Source organism: Sphaerodactylus townsendi, linkage group LG12 (genome assembly GCF_021028975.2).
Source record: "Sphaerodactylus townsendi isolate TG3544 linkage group LG12, MPM_Stown_v2.3, whole genome shotgun sequence".
NCBI lineage: Eukaryota > Metazoa > Chordata > Lepidosauria > Squamata > Sphaerodactylidae > Sphaerodactylus > Sphaerodactylus townsendi.
The window spans coordinates 41248197-41275350 of NC_059436.1; the positions used below are offsets into that span (position 1 = coordinate 41248197).

Below are 27154 nucleotides of genomic sequence, written 5' to 3' on the forward strand. Positions count from 1 at the left end.
TTCTTCTCTTGCATTACATACTGCGAGGATGAGATGCGAATGGTCTCATTAGCTTCAGACGTCCTTCTGTGGTGGCCATCCTTTTTCCCAGACCCTGTTGTAGCCACATTGTCCACAGCATCAGGGGCTAAGCCAGAGTTGTATAAGTTCAGCTGTTCTATACTCAAAACCTCTGGCAAAGACTTGAAGCTGCTGTAACTGGTAAAAAGAGATGAAAGATTATGTAAAACAGGGTGATTTGTTTTTAGATCTTAGGAATTGTCACTCTGATGGAAAACTGGGAATACAAGAAACAGGAAATAAGAAATGGAGGTAAAATGGAAGAAAATGTTTCATGCACCAAACCTGCTTTTAATCCATGGTACTATTATTGCATGTATCAACTATGGTGCTCTAGAACAGACAAGAAATTTAAGAGCTGGTTCATATACGTTACATTTATCACTTGTTAAATGAGCCATCAAGTGGTGACTTGCAAATGTACACAAACCAATAACCACTTCATCCACAACAGAGATATTCTACATTGCTTCAATTTCTATATTGCAACATTCTCCAAAGGAGTCAATTCACACTTAAGCGTATAAATCATCAAGCATTTGGTGACGAGACGTATATCCATGTGTAAGGCAACTCTAATATGTTATAGAAATCCCCTCTGTAATGCAATGGAATCTATAAGCCAAAGTCTACAGTTCTTCTAAAAATCAAAACCTTACACCTAGGCAACATGAATATTGTACTGATCAAAAGAAGAATTCTACCGGCACTAGATATTACGCAAATTGACCGTATTTGCAGAATTTATCTTACTTCTGGTAATCATGGGGAGGGGCAAGAAGGTATATTTTTTATTAAGCCCCCTCCTCTAGTTGGAGTTTTCACACTGGCTGCCTGTGCAAATGCCTCAAGGCATTAGATCAAAAGCCTTCCATCCTGTCAGTCCAAATTGTTTTATCTTGGCCCTTGAGTTTACATCCCCCTCCTCTCACCATAAAACTGGGGGAGAATTGGGTGTTAAACTATTAATACCGCCGTCTGTGTAATTTATATTGGAATGTTTTAATTATTACCTTATTAATGTGGATTGTTCAGATCGTGTTTTCAAGATGTATGTTGGCCCCCCTGAATCCAGCTTTGGCCGGGGAGGGCAGCGAATTAAGCAAAATAAAGTAAATTAAAAAATGAAGTCTTTGCAGCAATAAGAGCTAGAAATTTGTTCACATTTTTAAATGAGGGCAGAGATCACACAGTATGCTAAACTCTGAGTCCAGTACAAGCTCTTACACATCAGGAAATACATGGCAGTCTAGATTAACCAAACACACCATGCAGAGCGTCAATTCAGAATGTTCTATGCCTGTTAGTTTTTCGCATAATGCATCAAAATACACACACTTACTGGTCTAGGAGGTTATCAAAGTCCTTCTCCACTAGAAGCTGCTTGTGGCAGAGGGGCTCTGGGAGGCCTTCTTCATCCTCTTCATCCTCGTCACTGACGGAGCTCACTGTTACATCCTTCTGGATTTGACTGGGGCTGTCCTTAGAGACAGGAGCCTGAAAGGCAGGTGAGAAAGACATGAGCACGGAAAACAACCTTGCTCCATAGTGCCCAGAATTGGTTTTTTATCATTTTGAATTTGTAGTATGTTAGGTTTTTGCCAATATCATTAAAAAGCAGTTTTGCAAATGTGTGTGTGAAATGTTTATCTGGACCAATGGACCACAGTCAGATACTGAATTCATTCTAATTGCTTCAGTATGAAACTCTAACGGAGAATCTACCCAAGATTTGAAGATCTTCCACCCATGCTCTGCTCAATCTCGATCCTGTCAGGAACATCTCACATCCTTGTCAGAATGTTGCTGTTAGTTTCATTTTCCAAGTCTTCACCATGCCCAGAAAAGTAATAACAGTCTCCACATAGCTAGATCATTATCCAGTTCCTTCTGTTTACAGGTTTATTATGGAGCTTCTCAAATTTTAACCACTAGATTTTGATTTATAAGGGTTTTTTTTTGCAACTCCCTAAGCCTTTCCTCCCTTCCTAGGGTCTGCCATATACTCAGCAACCTGTCAATGGCCCTTTCCTCACAAACCTTTAAAGCTTTTTGAGGCAGGAAATAAAACGTTTCCTCCATGGAGTTCCACACTGTTTTTACCCCCCAACTTTTTATTTCCAGCTTCAAAACATTTTAAATGAATCCCCTTTTAAAATGATTCTCTGGCTGGAACGTTTTTTTAAATGCCTTCAGTTGCTGAGCCATCTATTAACAATCTAAACAATGTTTCCCGTGTTTCTCTGCTTCCCTGAACTTCCTCCTGGGCACAGTTTTCTGAGCTCACTCAGTTTCCCCCTTGCCTGCTTATTTGCAGCAGTCTTTGAAGCGGCGAGTATATGAGGAGTATAGAATGCAGCACAAGGCCGTGAGGCACTGAAGAATCGAATCCCACCCCCCACCCCCCAAGGGGAATCATGTCATGGCAGCCAGGAGTTGGTTTGGGGGGAAGGCGGGGGTGAATGCAGACATACATCATTGTAAAGGAGTGGGAATTGAAAATGTTTAAGAAATGTTTTAGGAGATTTGTGCAGAAGGGGTCAAAGTGAATGAAAAGCTACACGTGCCTCACGTAGGGCTGTTTCCCAGCATCCTCAGAACAATATAGTGAGAACCAAATCAGCTACACTTGAGAAGCAAGCATAAGAAAAAAATGTTATCTCAACATGGGCCAAAAACAGCGGTGTGAAAATGGTGTGAAAACAGTATAAACCCTTTTACACCGTTTTAAACCCTTTTACAGCATTTTCACACCATTTTCATGCTGCTGTTTTTGACCCATGCGGAATCAGCCTCTCAAAAGTTAGCCAACTCTATTGTGTTTCTGCCATTTCACAGAATGTAGCTAAATTTTGTATATTGGTACACAACAAGCGTAGTTCCTTACTAAAACAAAGAGCCGCACTGTGTGATGAGGACTGTAATAATGCCTGAAGCTAATGTTATTTATTAATAGATTTTATAATGGATTTTAATTTATATTATATTTTTGTATAAGTGGAGTGCTATGTATTCACATGTACTCTGATTTTAAACTATTGGCTGGCCAAAAGGCCGTAATAATAAATATCTATCTCTCTATCTATAGGGCCATAATGGAAATGTTCCTGACACAAATTCTTATTAGTCTCACCCGTTGACTGGAAAGGATTTTGCACCAGAAATAGCAAGGAACACACATAACTTTGAGCCATGCATAATAACTTTGAACATTCAGAGCTTTTCGCAGAAAAAAAGGCCAAGTGTCATTTAAAATTAGAAACACCAGCATTCAACTGAAAAGTGCCTTTACATTGTACTGAAACCAGCGTGCCCCAAAGTGCCTTGTGAAATCTTTTGCGCAGGAAAACAGGAAGAAGTGAGCATGCGGGCAAATGGTTCTTCCTTTCATCTTCTGGTGTGTACCTTCCTCATCTATTTATCTGACTGAAGAAGGAAAGCAGGAAAGGCTTACATAGGGACCAAGTTCTTGCTTCTTTTACTTCCTCCTATTGAACCATTTCAAGTACCAGAGAAGATGGAAGGCTGGCAATTAGGTTAGTCAGATTTGGCCCACAGCCATCAGTTGTACTTTATTTCCAGTAGACAAACAGGCTTTTAATCCTAGTTCTATTTGGACTGTGTACATGCTAGAAAAAGGAACCTTTACACATTTCCAGCTCAATAGGCTTTCGCCAACCAGGTATTTCAACGAAAGCCTCACTTTAAGAAAGATCATGGAAAAATAATTATTCTGCATTCAACCTGAGGGTATGGAGTGGGGAGAGCTGGGACGGGGGCTTGAATAGATGGTGTCGGGGATCCTGTTTGTATGTCTGAAGTCTGTGCAGGCCAAGAGTCAGGGGATGGGGCTGCCTGAGAGCTGCTCCGCGTGGCAGGCTGAGTCGCCTTGTTAATTCTCTCTTTCAGTTCTTCTAAGCGCATCTCCAGGCGGAATATTTCTCCTTCCACTGCTCTGGAAGACATTAAAGGAGGCAAAAGCAGGCTGACACAACATCACCATATGAAATAAGAAGACTGATTACTCTGATCTAGTCAGTGGCATAATGGGGGGGCATTGGGGGGCCGGAGCCCTGGGTGCCCCTTCCTTGGGGGTACATTGCAGGAGTTTAGAGCAGGGATGTAGTTGAACACCAGCAAGCGAGGTTTGCCCTACCCTTGAACTCCATGTGGAGATCATGAGTGGGGCCAACTGAGCTCCCCCACATTGCCAAGTGATGTTCAGGAGTGGGGCCAGCCGGCTAGCTCCATCCTCCAATCTCCACCAAGAAATCAGGGCAGGGTGGGTCCATTCGATGCTGGCCTCAGCTCACTCAATTTCAGCTGGAAGCTTACAGTTTAAGGCTCAATCCAAGTCCCTCTGAGGTCAGGATCAGACTGACCACCAGGGGCTGATGAGTTCTTGTTTTATACTATTAGTTCCATCTCCCAAGCTCCACCTGACTAGAGGTGGAGCTTTGGGGTGGGGCCAATGGTATGAAACTACAGCCAGTCAGCCCCCAATCCTGCCTGATCCTGGCCTCAGAGAGGCTTGGATTAAACTCTAAACTGCAGGCTTACAGTTGGACATGGCAAGCTGAGGCCAGAATAAAACAGAAGTCCCCTGTTTGAAGGGTGAGAACTCTACACAGAGATCAGAGTAGGTGAGCCCAGCTGGCTTCATTTCCAAGCTCCAAATGGAGTTCAGGGGCACAGCTGTGTGCATGTGCGGGATGCCCAGGGTTAGCTATGCTCTTGTATCTAGTGTCTTATACTGATTGTGACTAAAAACCCGACTCATCCATGAAGCTCTGTGGGTGACAATCATTCTCTTCCAGTTGAATTACCTTGAAAGAACCATGGGATAAAAATAAACGCCTGTCTGCTGAAAAGACCTCTTTTCTGTCATTGTAATTTAAGCTGTCTCCAGTCCATTTCCAGCCATTGCTTCTCTTTATATTGACTGTTATTTTGCTGGGGTGAGGAGGGGAATTTCTCCTTGCCTGACAACCTGATGTACATACCGATCTGGATCAAAGTCTCCCAGAGTCCCTGCAGGCTCCTGGAGGTTCTGCGACTGCCTGTACTCCTCCCGGGCCTGGAGGTAGGTTTGTTCCAGGGCGTCCTGGGCTTTCTTGAGCTTTGCAAATGCCTAGAATGGCAAGAAGATTGGGAAGAGGAAATTTTATTTGAAGAAAGCCAGTCACATCAGACTTTGACTGCATCCTTGGGAGGAAAAAAGGTATGCCAGGAATATTGTACCATGGATGAGTTTCTACAATAATTCGTTATGTAACAAAGGTCACCTTGTGATGAATTAAATCAGTAGTTCCCTCACAGAGAAGATTTGTAGATATACCCCAACTGATCATATTTACCACTACAGCATGGTATAGCGGCTAAAAGAAGACTTGGTTTGTATACCCTACTTTTCTCTACAGTAAAGAGGATCAAAACAGCTTGCAATTGCCTTCCACCCCACCCCACAGATTACGACAAGGGAAATAAGAGACTCTTTGTACAGGTTTCACTGCAACATAAAGAGCAAGTATATGATTATTATATGATCAGATTGGGGGACAGAGAAGCCCTCACTGAATGAGGTGCAGGTTTCACACCAACGGGTCTGCCCAACCCCACTGGTGTAAGAGGCACTCCTGTTGGGGGTGAGGGCACCCACACTCCATGGGGTACCGCAAAGCTCCATGGTGCCCACACCTGGAAGTGCGGTCGATCATGGCACCCTTCTGGCATGGAATTGTATGCTGACGGAGGAAGTGACATTCTGGGGGAGGGGCCAGTGATGGATCTCACTGCAGGAAGCTTCCACTGAGCTTTTAGACTCTGGACAATGATGTGGCTGGCCCCGAACTTGCGCCCCATGGGGTTCCCGAGGGGCAGGAAGATTTTGTGGTTTTTCTCTGCCCACGCTGCCAGGAAACTCGATAAGAAGAGGCACTGCTGTCCTGGCCACCAAGCTCTTCCACCCCCAACTGGATTGTGTTGCCCATTCCATAGAAGGCTTCCTGCAGGGATCTCCGAGAAGCAGTTAAATTCATTTGAAGCAGAGGAGGAAAAGGTACCTTCAACTGATCCTGTGGCATCATCCTCCCCATCTGAATTAACTCCTCCAAGGATTCCACCTGTATAAAATTATGCAGAATATTTTATCAAATATGTAAATATTTATTGTTATAGCCATATGCCTTAACAACATAATTTAAAACCATAAGAGATACAATAAAATTTAAAAAATACAGTAAGATATCACACAATAATCAATTCTATAGACAAAAACAGGACAGATGGGTCTATTTTTAAGAGTTGGCATGCATGAAACTATTCCTTCATTGAACTGATAAATGCATAGAAGAGGCTACCTTATATGCAATTGCTGGGTTTACATCTGTCAAAAAGAAAACAGATGCAATCTTAATCTGACTCCAAAGACTCTAGAATAATTTGGCTCAGTCTAGATTGAATACTGACATATAATGGACAATAGAAAAACTAATGGGCAAGACCTTCTACCTGGTTAGAGGCACCTGGGCAGAAACAAAGATCAGGAAAGATTTTACAAGATCTGCCCTGAATGTGAACTGACAGCACTGTATGAAATTGGGCGCTTGTAAATGCTTTACTTTGTAATACATCCATAAACTCAGATTTTTAAAACTGATTTAAAATGAGAATGTTATCAAATAAGGGACAAGGAAGTCATTCTTAGATATGCATCCTCATATTCCCCAGAGCCTCTGGTTGTTTTTTTTAAACCCGGGGACATACATTGAATATGGTGGGGGGAAGAATTAGGACTAATAAAAGGAAACATTTCTTCACACAACACATGATTGGTGTTTGGAATATACTGCCACAGGAGGTGGTGATGGCCCCTAGTCTGGTTAGCTTTAAAAGGGGCTTGGACAGATTTATGGAGGAGATCGATCTATGGCTACCAATCTTGATCCTCCTTGATCTGAGATTGCAAATGCCTTAGTAGGCCAGGTGCTCAGGAGCAGCAGCAGCAACAGAAGGCCCTTGCTTTCCCATCCTGCATGTGAGCTCCCAAAGGCACCTGGTGGGCCACTGCGAGTAGCAGAGTGCAGGACTAGATGGATTCTGGTCTGATCCAGCAGGCTCTTGATTATGTTCTTATGCTCTGATTTTTGTACCAGAATAGCCTTCCACAGCCTCTGCTTATCCTAGGTCACATTCTTCTCACGCAATGCCTTGTCAGAAAACAAGGATCCTCAACTGACAATATTCAACTGGTTTGCTTAGGGTGTGCCAACCCCAAGAAGCCCAGCCTTTACTATGTGCTTTGTCTCTGCTTAGTGAGGAGCCCCGTGGCGCAGAGCAGTAAGCTGCAGTACAGCAGTCAAAGCTCTGCTCACAATCTGAGTTCAATCCTTACGGAAGTCGGTTTCAGGTAGCCGGCTCAAGTTTGACTCAGCCTTCCATTCTTCTGAGGTCAGTAAAATGAACACTCAGCTTAGTGGGGGTAATGTGTAGACGACTGGGGAAGGCAATGGCAAGCCACCCCATAAACACAATCTGCCTGGTAAATGTTGTGATGTGATATCACCCCATGGGTCAGTTATGACCCGGTGCTTACACAGGGGACTAACTTCACTTTTATTTACTTAGAGAGAGATTCCTGATTTCTGAAAGGTTTAGAATACATGCTACATTTAACAATGCACACATTGGAATGTGGAGAAGGGGGGAGGACAGCAGACAAAGAGAAGGGACTTTTTAATCCTTTACTCCCGTACAATTTCCCCATTGGAAAAGTCTACCCTGAAGTCTACTTTGACCCCTGTTAGACTAGTGAAGGTACCGATGGCATTTTTCTGCAGGGGAGGAATAGGTGAAATAGCCTCTTTTCCCTTAAAAAAGTAGCCACAGAGCCTGTCCTGGTGGGAAAACCATCATGAAATTAACCATATAATTCTGCTCAAAGAACCTGTAATTACCAGGGTCACTCAGGCTGGCCATGACTCCTGGCTCAGAAAAAGGGATCCAATTACACTCTAATAGCATCCTCCCCTCACCCTCTGTTCCACCATTTGTATGCTGTCAACTTGTTCTAATTGAAACATTTACACTAATTGGGCTCCATACCCAATTAGCCAAGAACAATCATAACAGACCCAGGCTATGCCAAGCCTCTATGTTTTCTCAGTTGCTTTTCACTGGGATTTTTTATTGTTATTGAGGAGCAGAAGCTCATGAGCCAGAGTTTTTCCCACCCTCCAACAGTCAAGGGGTTGCAATTTATTATTATTATTATTACTATTATTACTATTATTACTATTATTATTACTATTATTATTATTATTATTAGGTTTATAGACCGCCCTCCCCTGGAGGGCTCAGGGCGGTGAACAGCATGTAATAGAGCACAATAATAGATTAAAATCCAATAAATATGAGTTAATATGGCTCTAAAAAATAAACCCTATCTTATTAAAAACAGCATTATTAAGATTAACATTAACTAACAGTAAACCAAGATGGCACCAGCTTCAGTTCACCCAGAGCCTCAGAGGAGGAATGAGGTGGTGGGTCCACTTGATGTTATAAATAAAGGAGAGGGAGGAGAGGGAGGGGGGCCCCAATCAACGGCTAGGCTCCCCAAAGGCCCGGTGGAACAGCTCTGTCTTACAGGCCCTGCGGAACTCAACAGGATCCCGCAGGGCCCGAACAGCTGGTGGGAGAGCGTTCCACCAGGCGGGGGCCAGAGCTGTAAAGGCTCTGGCCCGGGTGGAAGCCAGCCGTATCATTGAGGGGCCAGGAATCACCAGTAGATTGGCCTCTGCCGAACGCAGAGACCGATTCGGGACATATGGGGTAAGACAGTCCCGTAGGTACGTAGGTGTTTAACAGATGTTTATTTACAAACTCTTTTTTAATTGAGCATGCCTCAATGTATCTATGGCCTTGAGCTTTTTATAGTGATAGCACATTAAGTTAAGTTGTAAGACCTTCGTAAGAATTTGCTGGGGGGACCTGGCCTGAAAAGTATCTGGCTGCCCTCAACTGGCCTGGTGGAATGCCGTCAAATGAGAACAGGGTTCTCCATCCAGGTCTTAGAGGTGGTAGAAATACCAAGCCCTGGGTTCTGAACCAGTGCTAAAAAACAGAAAAGAAAATGGGGTGCTGTGTGGTTTCCGGGCTGTGTGGCCGTGTTCTAGCAGCATTCCAGCCATACAGCCCGGAAACCACACAGCACCCCAGTGATTCCGGCCGTGAAAGCCTTCGACAATACAGAAAGGAAAATGTTTATATTTTTAATTAAAAGAAAGGTTGAAAAATAACAGCTTTAAGAAATAGCCAGTAGATATATAAGCAGCTGCATAAGGTGCATTTAGAGACACTCAATAAAATGACGAAGTACACTTACTTACTAAAAGAAATACGGGCTAGAAAATATAACAGAAATCCTCAGTGCATAGACAGAGTTCTTCAGGCAAAGTAGAAGTGAAAGAGACCAAAGGCAAAGGAAAGATGGCTCCTAATACAGATGAGATTAATTTATGGTATACACTGGCTACACCAAAGAATTACCAGTTAATCAATCAAATATCAAGTCGGTGAGAACTCTGTGGAAGAAACTTTCAATTAGGGCTCTTGCTGACTGGTTGAATCCAGATAGTGATGTCTGTAGTGGAGATGCCCATAATAAGCAATCTGGGTGATGGTACAGCCTATCTCTAGCTACAAACACCTGCAACTAGGATATGTGAAAAACATGAGCTACAGAAAACTAGATTTTTATAAGCTCTTCCAAAAAACAAAATGGAGTCTCTTGGGACATTGCAATGTACAAGCAAAATGGTTATTCTCTTCACAGGGAATTGTCTCAGTTCTGCAGGGCCTATAGTTGAGGGCAGCAACCGGGAGAAATAGGTCTATCTTGGATGGCTTCCATTCTTCCACCCCTCCCCTTTTCCTTCTTCTTTTATCAGATGGGTGGGAGGGATAAATTGTCCCACTCTTGGTTAAGTTTTTAGCATCATTTGTACATTGTTTATTGGACTGTGTATTTTATATTACTATTTTATATGGCATTGTATGTAATTTTATTGTTTACTTATGTTGTAAGCCACTCTGAGCCAATGTCAGCAGGAGAGATTGGGATATTAAAGGAAATAAACAAACAGTCAAAACGCCACATTGAGCAAATATCTGGTGAAGAAACATAGAAATCTCCCAAATAAATATATCATTATCACAAATAGGCCTGATAAATAAAATTTAGCCAATGAAGTTTAATAAATTCAAGAATTAAACCTGTATTCATTTGTATATAAATCAATTCAATCAATTTCGAATACCTTTAATGGCATATAAATAGTTTAAGATTAACATTGCAAGGTAATAACAGCCTTTACATTTGTATATAAATAAAACCATAATTCCAGACAGGAAAGTATCTGTTCCCTCAGTTCCAGATATGGTACAACAGCTATCATCTCAGACAAGGCATGCCCTCCTACCTGAGGGAGTCACTGTTGCCAACTTCCAGGTAGGGTCTGGAGATCTCCTGGTTTTATAATTGATCACCAGACTACAGAGAACTGTCATACTTCTCACTGCTTGCCTATGCAAAATAAATTACCTGCATATGGAAAGCCAGAAAGTCAGAACTAAACCCCACTTCTAGACATGCAGGGAGGTTGCTTTGGGAACAGAATTCAAAATAATTTTTCCCCTGTCCAGCCTAAAAGAATTATAATCCAGAACGCTGTCACTCCAGTCTGGTTTTCTCCCCAGGGATGTCAATTTAAACAAGAATTCTCCAGAGACCGGCCAACTGCCCTTTCAATTAAAGGAAAATTGGATTCCACCCTCCAAGGAGATTGTCGTATACTGGCTTACGATCCAACTTGCCTGGCCCTGAAACTTTCTTGCTTGGGCAGCCAACACTTGAGTCAAGCGATCCCCCGAGAATGGGTTTTCCATGGAGTTGTAGCCATCTCCTCTGGGATTGCCACCAGCCACGAAACTGGGAAGCGAGGTTGAAGCCTGATGTATTGAAAGGCCTGCAAAATAAGCAGACAAACCTTTGGAACTGCCCGGATCAACAAGACCTTCTCTGGCTGAGCTTCTCAGGCAAAAAACTACCTCTTGTCAGCACAGGATTAGGAATGAGCAGAGTTCCCCCTGGCTTGTTTCCTGATACATTTTTGTTGAAGGTTTAGATTCTCCACTTTCTACTGTTAGTTTTGTGGAACTATTTGTACCATGTATGTTGTACAGTTTATTGACATACAGCTTATAGTACAGCTCTCACACACAATTTTTATATTCTGGCATGCCAATTATACTGAAAACACATTCCACATTATAAGAAAAATTCAGTGCAAGGAAACAAACATGATGTCCCAGTAAAGAATTGAAGTGTGAATTTGAAGATCAATATTGTATGGAATAAGAAATCCAAACATCAACCCAAGATGGGCTCATGATGCCAATTCTAGATCTGTCTTTATCAGAGCATTGGTATATTCAGCTATTATATAATTTGGATGTACTTCTCCACAAATAGTTTGTCTTTAATAGGATGATGACAGTAGCTGAAATAGAAGCAGCAGAATAAGATGAAAGTTGCTCCAACAGCCAAGGTAAAATTCATGCAGGCTTTTACATTACAAAGATCTCTTTCAGCTCAACTATGCACCTGTCTCATACCGAGACAGGAAAGGAAATGATGTGATTTGGCCAAGGGGTAGGTGAAGTAGCTTTCTGCACTAGGTGTGTGCATTCAGCAAAGCTGTACTGAAAATTAAAACAAAAACAAAAATACCTTGGTGTTTTGGAGGTTTTTTATCCCCCCCAAATGGTGGTGATTTAAGAGAGCTGAAAAGCAGAACCCAAATAATGCTGATTTTTCGGCATTATTCAGGCCAGTTTTGGCCACAATGCCATTAAAAAACCCCTCTCTTCCCTCCCTTCCTCTCCCCCTTACTTACCTGCTGATTGAGTCTCAGAGGCAGCAGACAGCGCAGAGCTAAGTGCTGGGCCAGACCTCCCTGTCACCTCTGCAGCTCTGATTTGGGGGATGCTGAAGGTCATGACCTTGGAGCCCTGAGATATTGTCCCCATTTCGTCAATCTGGCTGGGTTTTGGAGGATCAGCATACAGGCGCACCTGAGAAAAGGAAGGAACACAAAGAAAATTTGGTGTTACAAAGCAGCAAAAGTTGATGTTACAAAGCATTGTTATTGTGTTGATATTGTCCATAAATTGATAATTTTCGATATGTTGATATACTGTTAATGCATTGTTGTTAATATACCGTATATACTGGTGTATAAGTCGACCCGCATATAAGTCGAGGCGCCTAATTTTACCACAAAAAACTGGAAAAACTTATTGACTTGCGTATAAGTCAAGGGTGGGAAATGCAGCAGCTACTGGTAAATTTCAATAATAAAAATAGATACCAATAAAATTACATTAATTGAGGCATCAGTAGGTGAAATGTTTTTGAATATTTATTTCAAAGAAAAACAGTGAACTAGCTCTGTACGTGGAAAAGAGAGTCAACAAAAACAATATGGTCTCAACAATAACTTTAAAAGTACAAAAACCTTAGCTCAATCAGCAACCAAGCTAAAACACAAGAGTTAAAATCCTTCAAAACTGGATTTTTGGTCAGGGGAGGAATGTTTATGTTTATGTTAGCAGTACCAACATTTCAAAGTATCTGTAGGAGACCCTCCTGATGATACCACCCAGGTTTGGTGAAGGTTGGTTCAAGGGGTCCAAAGTTATGGACCCTCAAAATGTAGCCCCATCTACCATTAGCTCCCATCAGAAACAATGGGGGATGAGGGCACCTCCTTTGGGGGTCCATAACTTTGGACCCCCAGAACCAAACTTTACCAAACTTGGGTGGTATCATTAGGAGAGTATCTTGAAATATCCCTGAAATTTTGGTGCCACTAGCCTAAAAACTGCACCCCCTGGCGGCCAACAAAGTAAAAACCCTAAAATATTTTTTAAAATACATCTCACTCACGTAGAAGTCGAGGGGGGCTTTTTCAGCACAAAAAATGTGCTGAAAAATTCAACTTATATGCGAGTATATACGGTACTTATTTATTGTTAAGGTATTGATACAGTTGTATTGATATTGTGCTGCTGTTATTGTTATTAGCAAATTATTCGGCTTGATGGGTTTAAGTCGCCATCTGTAATTTGATTCATATTTTTTAGTTTTTATGTATTTTATTAATACTTATTCTGTTATAATGTATATCATTTTGCTATGTTGTTAGCTGCCCTGAGACCTATGGGGATAGGGCGGAGTATAGACAAACAAACAAAATAACAAGGTCCCTGGCTCAAATGCCACCTCTGCCACAAACTCAGAAGGTCTTTGCAGACTCCCAAGCAGTGGCAGGAAACTACTCAGCTGTAAGCACATGCCATCATCAGAGTCATGTGACTGAAAGAGGAGGAACTAGAGTCTCTGAACATTTACATGCTAAAAAGGAATCCTCTCCACCGCCAAGTGACTTTGTTGCCCTGCTACACCTTTTAGTGTGAATCCAAAGTGAGACAAGATGAATGGCGTCCCGACTTTCCATGCACACACCTTAGCAGTAAGGTCCTCCAACAAGCAAGTGAAAAGAATGGCAGGGCTACAGGAGCTCCCAATCCAGTGGGAACGGGGCTTCACAACCAATGTGAAAGTTCCAACCATTGGGCTAGAGACAACTTCCATTGGTAAGCCACTTTCTCACTGCTGCAATCTTCCTCCCGAAATATCAGTGTAATACTACCAGCCTTCCTTATAGGATTGTTGTGAGGATTACAAGCTCATGTACACGAAGTGCTCTGAACAGTGAAAATGCCAGCTACAAGTAAGTAGGTATTCAGCTGAACCATGATTCACAGAGTGGCATGGGGCATCTGATGAAGTTGCATTACTGAAGCAAAGGGATGTGGCCCTAATCCAGACTGAGCTCATCAAAGGGCAGTACATATAAAAACAGATTGCTCATCCACCACCAATACATTGAGCGTGTCAAAAGTCACACCTTCTGCTACATGGCATGAGGGTGAGCTCTAACAGACTGTGAACATCCACATGAACTGAGTACACGAGTTAAGAGACTTTCCAGAATTCTCTGCAATGTGCGTGGTTTGCGTGGCATGCTTCAGGGGACTCCTCTGTCAAAGATGTGGAAAGATTCCACAAAGTTCACTTACTGCACCCTGATAAATAAATGTATGCGTCGCCTTGCGCCGCGCCGCCATGCGCGACGACGCGACGCCTTGCCTTGCGCCATCGCGACGCATGCGCGACGCGATGCGCACCATGTTTCCCCGAAAATAAGACAGTGTCTTATATTAATTTTTGCTCCCAAAGATGTGCTATGTCTTATTTTCAGGGGATGTCTTATTTTTCCTGTGTTCTGTTCGTCGGGCATGCTTCCAAACAAAAACTTTGCTACGTCTTACTTTCGGGGGATGCCTTATCTTTCGCACTTCAGCAAAACCTCTACTACGTCTTGTTTTCAGGATTACAGGGAATGTATGTATGTATGTATGTATGTATGTATGTATTTATGTATGTATATATGTATGGTATGTATGTATGTCACACCACTCTAATACTTTCCTACTAGAATCACACTGCCAAAAAATACCGGGTTGGCCATTGCTGAATCCATTCATAAAAATCTGTTCATAACAACAAGAGGAACTGTAGTTCAGTGGCCCAGGACTTGTTTCCCAGGATGAAGGTTTCAGGTTCAGGCTCCAGCAACATTAGTTCAAGGGAATCATGCAGGAGGACTGGGCAAGACCCGAGATCCTGACAAGCCAGCAGTAGTCAAAGCAGGCAATATTAGGTTTTGCAGGGCCAATGCTTCTGCTGCATTAATAGCAAGGGCAGGCTATAGTCCAGCTGTGTTTCCAGCTAAAAGGAGCTTGGGTAGCAGGTGCTGGAAAAGGCTCTCCTCTGCCCAAGACCCCAGAGAGCTGCTGCAACACACAACTGGCAACAATAATGAGCTGGGTGGACCAATCATCAGACTCAGTATTCAGTTAACACCAGAGTATCTTTCCCTTCTCCCTCCCCCACTCCTTGCTCACTCATGCTCACTTATTATCAACCAGTATGAACTAAAGCAGGATTTCAATAATCCCCACCATCTGTGCATGCTCTCCCTGAGCCACAGGTCCCTGAATCTACCCCACACCCGGGCCTCACTGCTTAAGCATCCCTGATTAGAATCTAACTTTCCAAACCTAGATCTCATTCATCTCTCTGATTTCCTGGTATGCACTCCTTTGTCAGCAAAACCTGTAACGATATCTCCCAGTTGAAGGCCATAATGGTGTCTCCCTGCACTGTCTCTAGCTCACCACTCCTTTAGGAATATAACAGTGGTTCTCGACCTTCCTAATGCCGTGACCCTTTAATACAGTTCCTCATGTTGTGGTCACCCCAACCCTAACATTTATCCATTTTACAGATGGAGAACACTAATGCAGAGAGTCTTAGGCAACCCCTGTGAAAAGGTCGTTCGACCCCCAAAGGGGTCCTGACCCACAGGTTGAGAACCACTGGAATATAACCTTTTTCAGATTGCTGGGATAGATATCTCTTACCCAGTGAAGCTCAGGAAGGACCTACAGTTGAGTAGCAGAGTACATGCTCTGCATGAAGAAAGTCCAAATTTCAGTTGTAGGCATTTCCCATTATTGGATCTTGGGTAGCCAGAAAGATCTCTGTGTGCTGGAGACTTTGGAGAGCCACCAGTGGTTGGAGCAAACCGTGGCCTTTTCCACACATGCCACTTATGACATTTTGTTGCAGTTTCCAATGCCAGCATCGGTGACAAAGTTTGTCCACACTCCCTTTATCAAAATATTATTTCCTGGTCACTAGTTTTTTCCACATATGCTCCACAGTGACGCTTCATAGTATCACTGATTCATTGACAGCAAAAATGAAGGTGGGGAGAGAAAAGCAACAGAAATAATAAATTTTAAGAAGAGAGAGGCAAAGTTGCGAGGTGAGGGACCAAAAAATGGCAGAGCAAACACCAAAACTGAGGTTTGGTGACCTCACAGGGGTATGGCTGTGGTTTTGGTGGTAAATTTTTTTAAAAAAATTCAGTATGATTGCACTGTGGGGGAAACCTGCTAGGAAACATTTCAGCAAAAAGAAACACTGTGAAACTGTTTTCAGATACAATGGAGAAAAAGTGTTTTGGAAACATTTCCAAAACCAAAGGGGGAAAAACAATGTGGAACTCCACAGAGGAAATGTTTTATTTCCAGCCTCAAAACGTCATAAATGGCATATGTGGAAAAGGCCTATACCACACTGACTGGTCAAAAGAAGTCTACTTGGAACCAAACCCTAGGTACAGACAAGTGGGGAGGGCTGTTCTCTTCAATATTCTGCTTGTGCAGACTCCTAGACCGTACGGATTAAGCGAGGCTCTTCAGACTCACTTTAAATTCAACTCTGAAGTCTTCTTTCAGGGGTACCACACTGTGGCTTAGAAAGCACAACCTTGACACACAGGAAGCTGGAAGCTGTTGCAACAGTGAGACCAGCTATGGGAGGCATGTTCTCGATTCTGTCCCCACTTCCCGTTCAAGGCAGGAAATTGAGGTCAGTCAATCCCCTGTAGCGAACCAAGCCTTTATTTGGGTGGGGTTTCTGAGGAGGAGGAAATACCTCTGCGTGGGTTTTTAAAACAACTTTTTAAAATCAGCATCTCAGAACTGAACACGTTTCCAGTTTGGATTCATCACCATCTCACCTGCATCTAATAGGATATCTTGATAGTGGCAAGATACCAGCTGAATTCCCATTAATCTGTATTACTTTAGACTTACCATATATCTTGGGCGATGTGCTTATTGTATAGAGAGACCTACTATTTACACTATGCCCAATGGCTTAAAACAGAAACATGCTAGAGTACTTGCACCTTTCTTCTCTATGTATGTGTTTCTGCTTTAAGTCATTGGACGTAGTGTAAATAGCAGGTCTCTCTATATTACTTCAGACTGCAGGGTGGGGTGTCATAGGGTGGAATACGCCTCCATTTTAAAAAATAGTGCCACTTAGAAAACTAGCGTGCCAGGGAAAAGGCTGGGCTGGAGCAACTTTCGCTGTCATAGTACTTTTCTCTCTCTAGGAAACTGCTTTATATTAAGATGCACTCAGTATGTGAGGCCTTAATTCCAATCTGAAATGGCACTGGCATTTCAGGGCTGTGTGTTCGTTGCTGAAAATTTCTTCATTAAAAATCCTCTTAAGATAATGTTAAAATAATTTTCCTACTTTGACAGGAAAAATTATAGTCTGTTCTCCTGCGCTGAGATCCTAACATTTTGTGTGCATAGGGTCTTAATGGAGGAGCATTCCCTTACTCCTGGCCTGACCTCCAGTTTGAAATGGTACAGCCCAATCACAGCTTAATTCCACTCAGACTTGTCTAATCCCCCCCCCCCCCAACACCACCACCACAGTATGGGTAATTGGGCCTTGCCCATCATGGGAATGTTCATGGTGCCAAACAATTTACCCACAATGTTCCAGAAGCCACTGGGAAGCACAACGTTTTGGGTTGCCTCGTACCTTTGCACCCAGTCTGAGCCGGTCGATGGTGTTCTCAGCCTCAGCATACTTAGTCAGAAGCTTGTGGTAGTCTTCCTAAATAAGAAGGCAACATCCATCAGTTTTTTAAACTTATTCCATATTTCGGTCCATCACATTGTTAAATACAAAGCCAAAATCTCTCATATATATTAAAAAAAATCTCTGTTCGAACTGCCGTCTCAAAAAACCCAAAGCTAAAATGCAGACCCTTTTAACCAGGGCTGTGAATGTTCTGTCCCCTTTTTGTTTTTCACAACTACAGCATCTAGATACAGCTTGAGAATCTGTGTCTCATTTTTTGCCAGGGGCAAGTTTTTGGTCCTCAAAGTTCCAGTGTAGGCTTGGTGATTCGGTAGACCTGAATCACAAACACCACCCACACCCCCACCCCCTGTCCCCCCCCCAAAAAAGCCATATCAGCTTTTTTGGGTTTTTCTTTTTGTGATAAAAAAGACACACACACACACACACACACACACACACACACACTAATACCAATATCATCATCATCAATATCATCATCATCATCATCATCATCATCATCATCATCATCATCATCATCATCATCATCACACACACTCTTAACAATATCATATAACATTGTAATTTAATAATAATTGCCATATGATATAACTATTGTCTACTAGCAATTTGTATGTTGGTACAGCGTAGATTGTGATGAATTAACCTTCAGATGGGGCCTGAATTATAACTGAACTTTAGCCTAGAGAGATCAATTCCCCTGGGGAAAAATGGCGGCTTTGGAAGCTGGATTCCATTGGTATTTTACAGTTCTGAGGTCCCTCCCTTCCCCATACCCTGCCCTTCTTGACCTCCACCCCCAGAACCTCCAGTAATTTCCTAACCTGGTGCTGACACCCCTAACAATGGAAAAGGTAGGATATCTTAAGCAATGACAATAATTGGACAACCAATCACTGGACAAGGGTCCCAGGCTGACCTTCTTCCTGCTAATTTTCTACATGAAACGGTGTTCAAATCCCACTCACAGTCTGAAGTGGTACAGACCAGAAATGAGGGTTTATACCTCCAAGAGAACCAGGCTAGCATTGGAATTCAGAACCTTCAGGTCTGAAGAAATTACCTGAAGCTGCTGCACCAGCTCTGTGGCTTGTCTGGGGGATTTGAATTCTTCTGGAAGCACAGATTCAGTGGGGACTGGACATTTCTGGGGTGAGCCTTCCCCACTGCTCAGCAACACCTCACGGACAATTTCAGCAGGAGATTTGAAGATCACAGGTTTCCTTGAGCCCTTTGATCTTGCGAGGGGAGATTTCCCCCGTGGTGGGTGGTAAGTCTCTGGATCCTTGGGGAATTTAACTCGAGGCTCCACTTTAGAGAGATCGGGTAGTGGGTAGTTGAGCTGCCCTCGGCCGTACTGTGAGGAATTGCTCACAACCCGAGTCACTTGACTTGCTGGGTGCAGTTGACATGAGCTCTCCTTTTTCTGGGGGGTTCTTCCCTGAGGACTCAGAGACCTTGACTGCCTGCTGAATTTTGAAGGAAGTCCATGAGGTACATCAGCTTTTAGCTTCCTCACTCTTCCTGGTGGCTGGCTCCCAACTCGCCTTATGTCATGAGGCATTGCCATCCTCCCAGTTGTACCCAATAGTCGTTCTTTAGGCTTAACCATAGCTTTGATTCTTTGGGTAGTGCTGGCAGAGGCCATCTTGACTACAGTTCTCACAGGTTCACCCAGGTTTTCTGCATAGGAAGATTCCGGGAAAGTCTCGGCATCAATTCCAGGAGAATTCTGAAGGTCTTCTATTGACAGGTGGCCCAAGAGGTTCTGAGTCCAGTGTGTGGAATCTGCTGGTGAACTGAGTGCGTGGCTTTCTGGACTCCTTGCAGATGGGGAGGAAAATTCTATTTCCTCAGGATACTCTGAGCTATCACCAAGGAGGCTCCGGACCGCAAAGGCACCTGTCCTCAAGTCTGGAGCATCCCTGGAAGGAGAAGGGCTAATATTGGAGCCATCAGAGAAATCCTCCCCACCATCTGAGATAAAACTGTAGGATTTGTCATGCTTATAGGAAGCCAGGGGATCCCTCAGAGCTTCTGGACTGGCACTGTACTCTGAACCATACTGTCCCTCGTAAGAAAGCTCGGGGTAGGCTTCCCCATCACTGCCTGCTTCTGAAGCCCCTCCTCGCTTCTTTTGGCCTTCGGAACGGACTTCATCCTGCTCATTTTCCATCACACTCAACCGCTCGGCTATCTGTAGTTGCCAATAGGAAAGAGGGCTTAGATCCTCTTGGATCCCATCATGCTCCTGGTATTCAGCATTATCTGGAAGAACAAGGCCTTTGTAAATAAATGGGACTACTGCAGACATTTGCCATCCAGCCACCGCCATCACAGCTCCCTTCCTCTCCCACCAGATTTTGAAGATCCCGCCCACCCCATTGTGGCTTCACCAAAGGGCCAATCTGCCTCTTCTCGACAGGAAGGGTCCCTGGGTGAGGCAGCAGACAGCAACTCTCTTCATACTTTGTTCTTTAATTGCTGTGAATATTCCCACCATCAAACCACTGTCCAAAAGTCAGCAGCGAGCTGGCCATCAGACCCAGCCTAACCATTACAACCCAAGTCACTGACCATTTCTGAGGACCCTACAAATCTCATATTTAATCACAGAGGTGGAAGCAGCTGCCAGGAATTACATTTTTGACCCCCTTTCTAAAATGTGGCCTTAAACTCAAGAGACAGTTCACTGAAGCCTATATGGATATATCAGAAATTTGCAGACATTCATTAATGCTCAAATAGGGATCCCCTTACACGATCTTTTAAGTGGCTTCCTGATTTAGGCCAAAATGGGCACGTTTCAGAAGCATTTTTCAAAAGACAGACACCTTTACCAGGAACAAATAATAGGAGCTTTCTGCAAAATAGAAACTCACCATAGTTTGCATGTAACCACTTGGCTACTGGGCTGCTGTCACATCCTGCCTCGCTAACACCCACACAGTTCGTGGTTACATGCCTGCCACAGTTCAACCTTTACTGTGTAGTTTAGAACCGTGAAAACGAAGAGCTCTGCCGGACCACATCAGAGGTTCATCCAGTATCCTGTTTCCAACAGAGGTCCACCAGATGTCTTTAAGAAGCCTACAGGAAAGGCATGACGGCTACAGTTCTTTCCTGCTCTCTCCCCATTCCCAGCAACTGAAGAATACTGCCTGTCAGTGTGGAGATCTCATTTGTTTACCATTTGTAGTGATAAATGGCACTTTCCTTTTTAAATTAGGCCAGTTATTACATCTTATAGCACTTAATTCCACAGGTTAATTATGCCGTTTAGTGACTTTTGACTGGCAGTAGATTCAAGATGACCCTCTGTATTATGCGTGAGAGAGAAAAAGCTCATGCATAACTCTTTAGTAAAATAACTTAAAAGTTCTGCTCCCTGCCAATCAAGATCCTTCCATCTACATAAATGATGCTAGTAGAGCAGATTGGCATAAAGTCAGGCCTATTTTATGTACTTAATTCTTGCTTTGGAAAACATGGGACAAGGGCCCCACCTCCAACTGCAGAAACTCCATTCCATTTTCTTCTCAGAATGTGGACATGCCAGCAGAAATTGGACAAACGCTTTCAAGCATATTTTTTGCTTTGCTTTTTTTCTAATCAGAAGCTAAGAGTTTCAGAAGGCCAGTTTCAGTGGCCAGGATTACATTCTGCCTAACTGTGGAATTGCTGTCCTGTTTAGGAAGCCAGGAGCCGCGTGGCGTAGTGGTTAAGTACTTGCACTGCCACTCACACGATCAGGAGTTCGAGCCCCCTGTGGGTTGGATATCCTGGCAGCTGGCTCATGGTCAACTCAGCCATCCATTCCTTGGTTGGTAAACGAGTACCAAGCACATAGCTAGGGGGTAAAGAATAGCCAGGGAAAGCAATGGCAAACTACCCCACAAAAACGGCTTGCCTATGAAATCACTGCTTGCAGTGGTACCCCAGGGTCGGACACGACTGAAGGGGAAACTTTACCTTTTACTTTAGGAAGCCACATTGCTTAACATTTTCTTCTAGCATTCAATGCTCAGCTCCTTTCCATTTCTGCAAGGCCCAAGCCCAAAGCCTTCCTGGGGAATAGTAGCTACTATCTCCCACATTACTCACCAGGTGGGGGGCTCCCCAGGTCCGCCTCTCCACCACTGTCGAGATCAAAGCTCTGTTCCCTTGCCCCCGGATGCTCCTGGTAGGACTTCAGCTCTTCCAGGAGCCCAACATCCTCTGGGTTATCCTGAGTGAAAGAGAGGTCCCACTGACTCGCTGCCAGTCCGTCTTCTCCATTCTTAGCCACGTGGCCCTCAAAGTCCTCATCTTCTTCAGTGGCCTCCTCGTCCTGATGCAGTTCATGGTGGCGGTCCCATTTCCATCCATTGCCCAGCGCCCGGGCCATGTCCTGCCGTCCCCAGGAAGTAGGCTGATGCAGTGTGGCGTGTCGAAATCACCTCCTGGAGCAAAACGAGGAGACTCACTTGTGCCGCTTCATCATGAGGCCTCAGCAAAGAGCCGGGGGACTGAGTGGTGTGCGCCTTGGGAAAGTAGGTCACATTGCGGCCTTATTCAGACACTTCTGTACATCCTGCCCGAGGCTGAAAAGAGAAAAAGATACATCATGACAGCCAGGAGAGTTGCTTTGGGATACTAAGGGGCACGAACCCTTCTGCCCCTTTGTTCCACGCAGAGAGGTACAGCCTCCAGTTCCAAATTCACGGGGGAGCGGGGATACATTTTAATCATCTTTTAAAGCTACCTTTTAAAAAGTGGCCAGTATCATATTCTGTGGCAATGGGTTTCGTACATTAAACACATGGGTAAGGAAGTACATTCTTCCATCTCTCTCAAATGCACTACCCATCAATTTCATTGGGTGCCTTGCATTCTGTGGGTGCACATGTATATATCCTGGGTATATAAATATTTCAAATAAACAAAATAAACAAATAGCAGTTGAGGAGAGGGAGAAAGTTCTTTTGTGATAGAAACGTGGAAAGAACAGACAGACAGCAGACATAGAGAGCTCCTGCAACAGAGAAGTACAAGCTAGCGTTGCACTGTGGAAACAGCCTCTAACCACTTTCTCTACACCTCACATTCTTACAAACCTCTACCAGATATTCCCTTAATTTTCTTTCTTCTGAATGATTAATAAATATAAAAGCATCTTAAACCAAGTAAAATCATCCGTAGGACAGTCCTATTAGAAGGTCTATGGCATGGCCCATTCCCAATTTGCTACCTGAGATTCTTTTCAAACTGGCATGTGGGGATTGAATAAAATAATTCTGAAGGTGAAGCATATGAGCTCCCATGAAGCTATAAAGCCAGAAATCCCCAGTGTGGCACACAAGCACACTGTGGCACCCGACACCTTTCTTGGTTCCCAGCAGGTGTTTGTGGAAAGTGGGTGGTGCCATGAGTGTTTCCCAGGGGTGGGGCTTTGATGGACCATTTCAGATCTGATTGGCTGTACCAATTTCTAAAAGTTCAGTTTGGCAGCAGCTCCCATCACAGCCCGGACACCTTCACTTTAAAACAATGCCCTAACTGAAAAGGGGATCCTGTTAAAAAGAGCTTCCACCTGAAATGTTGAGGGGTTATACAGAACTTCATTCCCTGACATTCTGTGGTTGTCGCCACCTTTTGTGGCGGCCATTTCTATTCCAAAGGTTCCCACAGGCTAAAAAAGGTTGGGGACCCCAGCTATAAACCATTCCTTAAAAGCCTGCACACTGACTTTTGTTACGTGAAATGTTTCCATAGCAGGATGGGATTCAACCCTTCAAACAGAACCTGATCCTGCAGCCACACAGAATACTTCAAAACAGGAGAAGCTGTACAAATGTGCTTAATTCTAGGCACATAATCCTGGAGTGTCTTGGAGCAGAATTCCTTGGGAAAAAATACAGAGTACGCTCAAGTGCTTGAACCTGGGGAAGCAAGGGCCAAACCAGAAGTGATGTTGGGAGATCCATAAATATCCCTTCCCAATGGGTTTCATGTGAAAAATTCAGACTATAGTGTGGACAAGGGAGCATTAACCCTTTCTTACTCCCATGGTCTTGGCCATTGAATTGACATTGAGTTGTTAGCCCTGAAAGGGCAGGGAAGGAAAAGTATTTGGTCTCCCCCTTCCCCCACAGCCAGTAGCAGAACAAAAGAGCCGGTTTGGATTTGCATCACTGGGAAACAGTGCTAAATCCCTCCTCTCCCCAGCATTGCGGTCCTGATCCAAGTTGTGGTGCACATAGCTGTTCTTTCAGAAGTCTGGCCACAGGCATTTCAGGTTCTTGCGTTATTAGTGCTGAAGTTGAACGTGTTCCTGTGGAACTGGGTGTGAAGAGTTGGTTCTTCATGTTCTATTGTATCGCCCCCTTTACATCAGGCCTAGGAGCAAATATTTAGGACCCTTCCTGATGGGTCTTGAAGAGCATGCTCATAACCAAATAATTATATTCCTTTTGAGTGGTGATTGTAAGGAGATTCTGGAGCCAGTGGTCCTAATTCAGATCGGACTCATCTAAGGGGTTTTGTCATCGACAAATGTGCATAAAGGGGTTTATTGTATTCTGCTATTGTGTTATTATTAGGCTGACCAGCCGTCCCGCTTTTGGTGGGACCGGCCCGCCTTTGGACAATTTGTCCCACGTCCCGCGGGTTCAACAAATTGTCCCGATTGTGGGGAGGCTGCTGCACTGCCTTGGGGGCGTAAAGGCAGCGGCAGCCTCCCGCGCGCCCGTCGCTAGAGCGCATGGCCTTCTCTGAGCTCGCAGTTTCGCCTCTGTCACAGTGGCGAACGGCGAGCCCCAGAAGCCCATGTGCTCCTGTGGCCACACGCGTGCACGCGCGCACACGGCTGCTTCCCCATCCCGGATTACAAAGGTGACCATCTGGTCACCTTAGTTATTATGCCAATAAAGGTTAATTGAAAGAAGTAATGCTGAGGTACAACAGAGAACTGGGAAACATGACAGAAACAAACTGGTTTTTTCAACCACCAAGAATGGGGGTTCCCCCCCTCCTTTCTTGGCATTGCTTCCAAGCTCTTCCCTTCCCCTGTCCACACAGCTGGAGACACACAGAAGTCCCTGTTTCAGGCAGTACCATTACCGAAGGCAAACTAAGACAGAGGCTGAAAGACAGAGGCCTTTCTCTCCCATCTCTCCATCCCTTTCACCAAAAAAGAGGGAGACTGTTTATTCCTGGCAAAGATGACATTCGTTCCACATGGCTTGCAAGAGATGCTCCAAGGCATACTGCACTCATCTCATGCGGTCAATTTGAAAAACCTCCGCTCTTCTTTTTTGGATATGCACAGACAACACTGAGTTAGCCCAGGTACCGGCTAACATTCATGCAGTGGGTGAAGTTGGGCATTTGCTGGGGGCCAGAGGCTGTTATGGGGGCTCACAAAAAAAAACCTGGGTGCAAATCACAGGAGTAGGTTCCATCCATTTTGGAAAGAACTGCTGCGTAGAACTATTGTGCCTTTGCTTTTTCTTGTAACATCAGTTGTTTTGAGGCTGGCTGGGGTTATCCAGTGTTTTAAAAAAAATCACTTTGGTCATTCTCAAGAGCATTCTTTTTTATATAAGTCAAGGAGCAAAAAGAAACTGAGAGCATCTTGAACAGTGGCTTACAAAAGCCTACACACAGTTCTTGTTGGTAGTTAGGGAGGATTTCAAGCTTTCTCGTCCCCCTTATTTCAGTTTGAAAATCCCATTGCAATTTCCCTTTCATTGTGCAAATTAAACCCGAATATTTTAAGTTCATTTTGTTTCTTTGCGCTTATTTCTCCTGAAAAATGCACACATTTTAACCCCTCAATTTGTGCAACAATATGTGACACACAACAAAATATACAGCATGCACTGAAAATGGAAAGACAACAGCACCAACAAACTAGATACAAATATACTGCAAACAAGGACGTAAGTAAGGGGGGGTTCTCGGGTTCAAACCCCCCCATTCATGCCCGAAGCTCCGCCCACCCATTTGTGGGTTTTTAAAACATTTTTAGTGTTTTTTTGGTTTTTGGCCTGCAGGGGGCGCATTGTTTAGGATAGCAGCTCAGATTTTGCACCAGGCTCCATTTTCCCTCTATGCCTTTGCCCAGAGAGGAGGACAGAAGGAACTGCCAGCTGCCGGCTGGGAGCCCAGCTGGTGGGGGGCAGGGGAGGGGAGGGCGGGGGAGTCTGCCGTCCCTGGCTTTGGAGAGCTGCTTTTATAAGTGCTAGGCCGAGGGCGGGGCTTGGGGAGATGTGGCCATGCCCTAGGGGTGGGTGGGGGTGTGGCCCCTCCTGAACCCCCCCCTAAAAATATATACCTACGTCCCTGACTGCAAAGATCAGTTGCCCTGGAGAAAATGGCTGCGTTGGAGGTTGGACCTTATAGAACAGTGATGGTGAACCTTTTGGAGACCGAGTGCCCAAACTGCAACCCAAAACCCACTTATTTATCGCAAAGTGCAAACATGGCAGTCTAACCTGAATACTGAGGTTTCAATTTAGAAAAAAACCAGTTTGCTCCGAGGCGCGCGTTGCTCGGGAGTAAGCTTGGTGAAGCAACCATGCAACGCTTCAAACGGGTGAATCACAACCCTAGGAGGGTTTACTCAGAAGCAAGGCCAGCCTAGATGTGTGTGTGTGTGGGGCGACTTTCCGCTCCCCCACTTGACGAACTCTGTGCGCGCGTGCCCACAGAGAAGGCTCTGAGTGCCACCTCTGGAACTGATGCCATAGGTTCGCCACCATTGTTATAGAATTATACTCTGCTGAAGTCTCCCCCTCTAAATCCTCCTCTCCATAAGACTCCACCCCCAAATCTCCAGGTCTTTTCCTACATATAGCTGACAAGAGTAGTTTCACTGGGCCCACTGGAGTTCACATCTAACCCTGAGATCAGCACTGACATTCTCTAGATGTCCTTTCCAGCCCCTGGGCATACTTTCATCCACTTGGCTGAAAATGATCCATTAGCAGCCGTCCTCTTTTGGCTGCTCCATTTTCCATGCATGGAAGAGGCACTCAGCTTCCCCAATGCCCAGGGCAGCTTTTAAGGAATTGGCATCTTGGGTGTTTATTCCTTTTCACAATGTCTCTTTACGTAATTCTGCTTCCTCCCATCCCCTCCATCAACTCTGGCAACCATGTACAGCAGCCTTTTAACTGGCTGTTGTGGGTTTTCTGGGCTGTGCGGCCTCAGCTTGGTAGTTTTTGCTCCCAACAATTCGCCTGCATCTATGGCATGTCATGGTAAGCTGTGTTTCTCTTTGGCCCAGTGTGGAGTGATTGTGTTGTGGGCAAGATCACTCCACACTGTGACACGGAGAGAAACACATCTTACCGTGACATGCCTCTGAAGATGCCAGCATTAGATGCGGGCAAAATGTTGGAGCAAAAACTACCACACCGCAGTCACACAGCCTGGAAAACTGAC

The 27154-nt window shown here is 44.3% G+C and overlaps 1 protein-coding gene across 2 annotated transcripts in view; it reads right to left on the reverse strand.

The window, feature by feature from the left end:
* Positions 1-27154, reverse strand: part of AKNA (AT-hook transcription factor) — a 74486-nt gene that overhangs the window by 19023 nt on the left and 28309 nt on the right. For both annotated transcript variants that reach the window (XM_048512873.1, XM_048512874.1), the window contains exons 2-11: positions 21830-22308; positions 18789-19993; positions 17663-17737; positions 12018-12195; positions 10936-11087; positions 6123-6182; positions 5064-5191; positions 3805-4015; positions 1403-1557; positions 22-198 (exon numbers count right to left, since the gene is read on the reverse strand). In XM_048512873.1, the coding sequence (XP_048368830.1) occupies positions 22-198; positions 1403-1557; positions 3805-4015; positions 5064-5191; positions 6123-6182; positions 10936-11087; positions 12018-12195; positions 17663-17737; positions 18789-19993; positions 21830-22112 (2624 nt within the window). In that variant the 5' untranslated portion in view covers positions 22113-22308. The remainder of the gene's footprint in view (positions 1-21; positions 199-1402; positions 1558-3804; positions 4016-5063; positions 5192-6122; positions 6183-10935; positions 11088-12017; positions 12196-17662; positions 17738-18788; positions 19994-21829; positions 22309-27154) is intronic.